Source organism: Cariama cristata, unplaced genomic scaffold, assembly GCF_000690535.1.
Source record: "Cariama cristata isolate BGI_N322 unplaced genomic scaffold, ASM69053v1 scaffold5186, whole genome shotgun sequence".
Taxonomy (NCBI): Eukaryota; Metazoa; Chordata; class Aves; order Cariamiformes; family Cariamidae; genus Cariama; species Cariama cristata.
This window is the reverse complement of record NW_009621493.1, coordinates 195-8,009: the sequence shown is the minus strand read 5'-3', so window position 1 is coordinate 8,009 and position 7,815 is coordinate 195. Positions and strand designations below refer to the sequence as shown.

The window sequence follows — 7,815 nt, the reverse complement described above, 5'->3', positions numbered from 1 at the left end:
AAAAAGAAGCAACCACAAAAAAAAAAAAAAAAAAAAAAAAAAAAAAAAAAAATCAATATTGGAGGAACAAGAGAGATAAAGATCAGCAAGGAGAAATTTCAGGAGATCTTTTCCTGAGCCCTAATATATTCCTGTAGAAGACTAGATATACATTTATCTGTAAGGGAGCATGGGGATGGTTCTTTAATTGTCCATCTATTCCTAAACCATGCACAGTGACTACAATTTACTTAACAGGAAAACAGTGTTATCAAAAGACCTCGAGCTATTCCCCACACTTGCAGGAAGGTGGGCTCCCTCGTAATTTAGTATTTTTTATCTCTGGCACCTGCAACCATAATTTCCAAACTGTAGTTCATAGGTTCACAGTAACTTGTGTATCACTGGAAAATAACAGGAAGAAGTTTAGCCAGAAGGGTGAGAGCTGGTCCATCAGAACACAATCGTGGAGTTTTGTGGCTGTACCAGGATAATTAACAGGACAGTAAATTGCACTGATAAACACATCTGTAGCAAGACATATATGTGAACTCGCAAAAGAAATACCTTGTCTCCAGATGCACCATTCGCCCGCCTTCCTCCCATCCTGACATACACATTGTACTTACTGTGCCCTTTCACAACAAGATGGCATTAACTCACCCTCACCACATGCTGAACTGAAGAACTTTTACAAGATTTGATTCTGTTGGTAAAACTCTTAGTCAACACAACAAATCCTCAAATACTCCAAAAATCATTTCTAAAGGATTTATATGGCTTTTGTGGTCAAGCTGTCAATTTGATTATTTTTTTAATATTTGGAAAGCATAGCTATAATGATTTCCAACTCTCACTCTGATGGAAATACTTTCAGATGCACATAAAACCTTGACTTGGTTTGCTGTAGACTTATAGGACACACTTAGACTGTAGGCAGGTAAGGAGCAGAGCAAAGCTCATCCAGCTAGCCTGGCTCCTCCTTGCCCAGATCAGGCAACTTACCAAAATGCCCCAAATCTCCTTTCCTCCCAGTATAAGCAGATTTCCTTCTAACTGAGATACAGGACAGACCTCAGCCCTGCTCAGCAATGCAGGGATGTGACCGGCATGCCCAGAACTGTGGGAAGCCCCCCAGACTGCACCTCCCACCTGACATGACCAGCTGTGGAGAAACACACAAAGAGGAGGAAGGGGAGACAGAAATAAAAAGAAAATTTCATTCTTTGGATGAAAAGTCTAGCTTACTACAGGTAAGATGCAGGATTCTAATCTGCATTACACTTCTGATCCACTTCAATTACATAATGAAATAAATTGTACTTTTATGTTTATTTAATTTTAATTAGTTAAAAACCATCTGATTTTAAAATTAAACTGCTTTGAAATCTACTCTGTTTTCTCCCGATTTGTAGCAGTACATCAACAGCCTCCAGCATCAGGTTCTGGAAATTGTGCTGGTACTCTACTCCCCCACTGCAGTGTAACCACCTTGCTCGATGCAGACCCCTCCAGGCAATGTTTCAAGGCCTGTGCTCTGCAGGAGCTCGGATCAGGTATGGCATTGCTCTTGCTTTAGGCTCTGTCAAGTCACCTCTACAAATTCTCAAAAGTCCCCAAAAAGGTTGACAGTCTACCCTGGCTGCCCTTCATATACTGTGGTTGCTGCTGGTGCAAAGCTTGCTCCATCCTGCTACCAAAAGGGTTTAACAAACTGAACATGTGAACGAGAAAAGTTTAAAAAGCCATATTTGGGGGTCTATAAAATATTTCTAAACACTTACAAATAGAACTACTGATGTTGCATCTGTCGCAACAGGAAAGACTAGCACCCTACTCCCAAACTTGCATCTTTCCTGACACAGGAGAGGATACACAAGGAGCGCACATTCCTTGTACACCTCACATGTGCTGTGTCAGTTGTCACAGTTGCATTATTAATGCCATTTTATTGTTCACAGTCTTAGCTGCAGTGATTCAGTTTACAGCCTTACAATGCATTTTGCTGAAGGAGGTCAGGGGTAGGACATGAAAACTGTTTTATCTCTGTGTGTTTTGTGACACTGTGTAGGAAAGAAAAGTCATGTGTCTGATCTTGCAAACAGAAAAATTGGCCCATGGCTGCTATTAAGGCTGAGATTAATTCAGAAATCTGGTGATCCACGACCCCTTCATGACAATTAAGGCTGCTCTGATGTCCCATTAAGCTTCCTGTTCTCTATGTGGGTGGGAGAAACAACATTCACTTAATGAACATGCGTATCTGCTTTGTGAGGAAATACAAATTAATTCGGAATAGGAGAAAAAATATTCTGCTTGTCCTTATTCTTACCTTCCCTGTATGGGGACAGGAGTGAAATCCTTCCCCAGAGCAATGCAGCCATTCTCCTCTATTGCAGGTTTTTCACACAGGGTCTGTGGCTCTCCAAGACTCACTACCATGCCATGATACTCTTTTAATAGTCGCAGCTCATTGCAACTTCTGGCTACCGGTTTGGCTGCCACCTTTGCAGATAAACTGGTTTGATGTAAAGATGTCTGATTCAGCTCCATCCCTTGTTGTCTAGAAATTGTACTGTCATCTTTGTTATCCAAGTACATCTGTCCCTGGGGGGTGTTCTCCTAAAGAAAGTGAAAACAAATATATTAGGACTAAATTGAATTGACTCAATGTTTACTTCAGTACAGGCGTGTTAAAAATGCCAAGTACAAGATTTTTGTGCACCTTTGGATATTTCTCTTTCTGGTTTATTTCCACCAGGAATAATTCCAACATTTTAAACATCTTTGCAACTTCAAAATTAGCCATTATAAGAAGCACGGAAATACATAACATAAAGAGATAGGTCTTCTACTTTTTCCATGTCTACCATGATTTTCTGCTACAAATTTCCCAGCAGCTTGCACTGGTCTATCCCACAGAATAAGCCCAAATCATCTCGGCATCAGAGGCACAGGAGCCACCAGTGCAGAACATCTTCCCAGCTTATAACAGCATTGCTTCACCACCACAACATAGCTTTTCTCTGGCAGCTGCAATGGCAGCAGCCCCACCGAAGCCACTGCTCTTCTCCCAGCCCTCGGGCTCCCTTGGAAAGCCCTGTCACTCTGAAGTTCTGCCGCAGCTGATGACCCCTCGTTAAGCAGAGCAGGTACTCGAGTTTTATGAAGACAACGTGCCATTTCAGCAGTTGCCAGAGGCATTTATGAAATGTGAATCAAACCTTGATGAAAATGAGGTTCTATTATATGATTATTAACGGTGATTATAACAAAAATTAGTGCTTAAGAGTCAAAAAGCTTTTATGGTCTCATCATTAAAACTGAGCGTGAAAAGTTATAAAAAACACTTCAGAACCCCATAAAGTGCACAAATCAGACATGAAGACTGAGTTAAAGATCAGCCTTAACCGCACGCTGTGGAGTCTAATCATGGGAACATCTCAGTGAAAAGTGCCGAAGCCACCACAGAGGACAGCAAGAGCTCAGGAAATGGGCCCATCTGCCTCTGATATCCCTCCGGCAGGGGAGAGCAGCCTTGTTGGAGCACATACCTACTCTTCCCTGTGGAGATCTCCGCACAGGACACGCAGGTAGACCTGCAGGGCTGTGGGGCAAAAATAGCACAGTAATAGGGAATAGGTTCTGCTTCGGTCTCAGCAGGAGAAATCACTAGAAACAGAAATAACAAAAAGCTAACGATGATTTTGTGCAGCTTTGAGGTCTCATGGCCTTGCAAGCTAGAAGGGATCGGAGGCTCCTGAAAAAAAAGACTGAACATACAAGTCACCACAAATGCAGATCTTGGCTCCAAGCAAAGGCAGGCTTGCCAAATCTGAATCGGAATTTCCCCAGGTGGCATTTCCTTCCCCAGTCCTGCATTTATTTTTCTTTTTGTTCCCAATGCCCTTAATTCTCATATCCTAATCTTCTTCACCCTTCCTTACAAGTAGATTGACAAACTTGACTCTTCCCATCATTACACAGTAGTTGGAGTACTGTGTCCATTCCTGGTCCCCACAACTCAAAAAATATGTGGACAGACTGGACGGAGTCCAAAGGAGGGCCACAAAGATGATCAAAGGGCTGGAGAATCTGCCCTATGAGAAAAGACTGAAGGAGCTACATATTTTCTCCCCGGGGAAGAGAAGTCTCAGGGAGGACCACACTGCAATAATCCAGTACTTAAAAAACATGCTACAAAGAGGACAGGCTCTCTCTTCACAAGGAGCCACATGGAGAAGAAAAGGGACAATGGGTACAAGTTGGCTCAGGATAGGTTTCATCTCAATATAAGAAAGAAATTTTTCACACTGAGAATCACTGGAACAACCTCCCCAAAGATGTGGTAGAGTCCCCACCACCGGAGGCTTTCAAGACATGACTGGACAGGGTGCCAGAAAATCTCATCTATGCTCCCTTTCCCATCAAAGGTTGGACCAGATGGTCTTTCAAGGTCCCTTCCAACCTGAGCGACTCTATGAGTCTATGATTAACAGCCTGAAAAACATCAACATAAATAAGCCTTTGCTTATTTGTTCTTTCTTGGTTTTCTTGAAAGGGAGAAAAAAGAAAGGGAAGGTAGGGAGAGTGTGGTGAATTACTGAAAGAAATGAGGTGGCAGCTATCGGCTTCACAGGGCTCCCATTTTTAGACATGGCTGGTGTACATCAAGAAACACTGAAGACACTTCAATTTTCAATGGATAATAACTTTGTTCCAGATGTTGCCATGAAGGGACAAGCCCTTTCGTTACCTGGTGTAAGGAGCAGAAGCATGTAATACCAAATGTACTGTCACTGAGCTGGTCCAGGGCTTCTCCATGGCCTGGAAAGCACTGAATTTTGGTGATCCAAGGCAAAATCTTGAGCAAAAGTCCTGAAAAGTCAGGCTTGCCACTCCTGCACCATGGGATCTGAGGCTGGAGGTATTGGGAGGGCCAACGCACACCACACGGGGACCACCGCTGCCCCACCAACACCTTCTTGTTACCTCTGGTAGCCTGCTGCCCTACGAGGCAGCCAGTTTTGCCTATTCTGAAATCCCAAACTGCCTTCCTTCCTAATAAATAACTGAAATGCAAATATTTCCAATTCCAAATGGAAAAGATAGTTGCTTCTGTCTTCAATCTCACTTTGTATGTTTACATACTGGTTTTATTAAGACACTTTGTAAATCATAATTGAGATATCTGCCCACTTATTCCATTTTTCATAACATTTGGTTTGTCTGAGTGCCTGCTGTGAAAATACACAGATTTTTTAAATTATGTCAGGCTGTGGAAACATGAGCAGCAAAAGTACAGCAACTCAGGATGTACCAGTTTTTAAAAGATGAGAACCTGAACACAACCTCTAAAATTGATCCTGTCTCACCCCAAAAGTGGGATTTTTTTAGCTTGAGGTGACTAAGAACTAAATTAGTCAGGCTTTCGTATGTGCAAAGCTTTAGCATGAAAGACATTTAACTTCAGAATTAACATCAGTGAAAAAATAAAATAATGCCAAGAACAAGAAGCTTGAGAGAAAATCTGATGCCTAGATACAAAACCATAAACCGTGTTATTGCACATTCACAAAAGCTTTGCAAAAAAATAAAATAATACAGCATCATTTTGCCACGAGACAGGTTTGATTGTGATTACCTACGTAGCTAAAACATTGCTAAGGCAACTATCACCATGGTATCTAAGCTTCTAAGACATCAGTGCATTTACCATTCAAGAAATTCTCAAACGATCACATTTCTCTGTAGTTACAGAACTTTCCTTCACTTTTATTTCATTTTCCTTTTTCTTATCTTGCAATGCCTCCATCACCAATGAGACACAGGTGAGATGTTACCATGCGAAGGTGAGGAGAGATTTTAGCCAAGGAAAATTCATTTTGGGTTCATCTCTCCAGAGCCATGCACCAGCAAGGGTTTTTTAGCCACAGCTAGAAATAGATCCAGTAACCACCCATTCAGAGTTTGACTATAAAAGGGCTAATACAGTATTTAAGCCATGTTTGTTATCCCTTTTCATCCCCTTCATCCCAGTTCAAGCAGCTGAACATCCCCTTTTAAATTACAAGTGCAGAAATCATTTTTTCTTAAACTTTTCAGGTGCTAATAAGATCAACAGGGTATGTTATTTTATATAAGAGGCTTTGTGTAGCCTGCTTTTTGGTTGCAAAACAAAATGCTGGAGGCAAATGATGCAGCTGGTAATATATCATCATTTTCTTGGGTATCAATAAGCACAGCATAGCATTTTTGCAGTCAAAAATGAAGCAGAATTTAATCTTAGGGGCCATGAGGCTACGAAATACCACATCTGCTCCAGGTAACGCCCAGAAATAGCATGTTTCCTGTCTTGCATATCTTATTATCCATCAAAGCCTTTCTCCCACCAAGACTGGAGAAAGCATTACCTCTGCACTAAGTCACCTTCACATTGTCAGGCAGAAACCCAAATTCTAAAAAATAACCAGCTGCAGAGAGAGGGTGGGGTGCTGCTGAGCACAGGGTGCCTACATGCCTGCCTTACCCAGGGGAAGGCTCTTGAAGCAACATTCACGCTCAGCCCCCAGTGCTTGCATCTGCCAGGGAGCCTCTCTCCCATGGAAATTTCAAGCCAAATCTCGCCTGCCTGGGAAGTCTCTCTATAGCATCTGAGACTAAATAAACTTGTCTCCTGCTCCAACTCCTCTCTTAGTGCGCCCCTGTGCCAGGAGCACTGCAGAGGCCAGTGGTACGAGCTGCTGCAAAGAATGTCCTGCAGCCTTGCACTGACAGAGTACGCCAAGGCAGACATGCTACCGAGGCATCTCCCAACAGCTTGCCCACAAGTCAGACAGGTGATGTTGTACTAGCCTCCTGTGGCAAAGACACCTTAAAATGGTCTCAGGAGCAGGGAGGAGAGTCGTCGTTCTTAGCCTGTGGCCCGGAGAAACAGAGCAGAGCTGCAGCAGTACATCTCAGAAAGCCTCCCATCGCAAGCTTGTCCTTGCACAGCCATTGCCGCACGTATCCCTGACCCTGCCATCCTGGGGACGGTGGAGAACCATTCCCAGGACTGGTAGATGAAAACTCAGCTGAAAACCTATCCCTAGAGCCGCAATCTGAAAATAAGACAACACACACACACACACACATGTTCCCACACTACCGCTGCCAAAACCACACTTATTTATATTTATTTATTTTGAGTAAAGGAAGGGTACTGCGGTGTCTAATGCTGTGATGTGTGAGCAAGAATTCTCAGTATTTCTTAATTAGTGTGTTTTCTCTTATAAACAGAAAGTGGTTTTAGCTGTAGGAAGGAGGTAAGACTGGTTTGGGCATACAGGGTGTAACAAATCACTCTGACATCCAGGATCGTACATTATGTTCCAGTCTAGCTGTTTTCCACAAAAACCCTGCCTATCCTACATACAGGATCCCCATTATCACTCTTGCCCCCAGCTGCCCAGGGGACAAGCTTGTTGTACAGACGTGATTTAAACAGCTGAAGAGGGGAGACAATTTGCTGGCCACAAGACAAAAGAAAAATAACGTGGAGAAACCACTTACAGGCCAGTGGACAAAAGAAAAAAAAAACCACCTTTGTGTTATTTTCCTTATTAAAGTGCAGCCCCACAGATGGCTGCATCAGTGCACCTGTCTGGAGAGCGAACCATGGCACAGGAGCAAATGCAAGCAGCCCAGGTGGGATGTCCTCGCAGAAAGAAAAAGCCTTGCCTAACCGCACCCCAAGAAAGCACCGAACCGTCAGGCAGCTGAGACGTGAGTATGGCAATTAAGCATGACAGAGAGAGAAAACAGTGCTGACACAATACGGCAACGCTTGTTAAA

At 43.0% G+C, this 7,815-nt stretch overlaps 1 protein-coding gene across 1 annotated transcript in view; it reads right to left on the bottom strand.

Moving 5' to 3' along the window:
- Positions 1 to 2,580, bottom strand: part of OCA2 (oculocutaneous albinism II) — a 170,448-nt gene extending 167,868 nt beyond the window's left edge. Inside the window, exon 1 of the mRNA XM_009701983.1 lies at positions 2,312 to 2,580. Coding sequence (XP_009700285.1) covers positions 2,312 to 2,580 — 269 coding nt within the window. The remainder of the gene's footprint in view (positions 1 to 2,311) is intronic.
- Between the last annotated feature and the right edge of the window lie 5,235 nt (positions 2,581 to 7,815).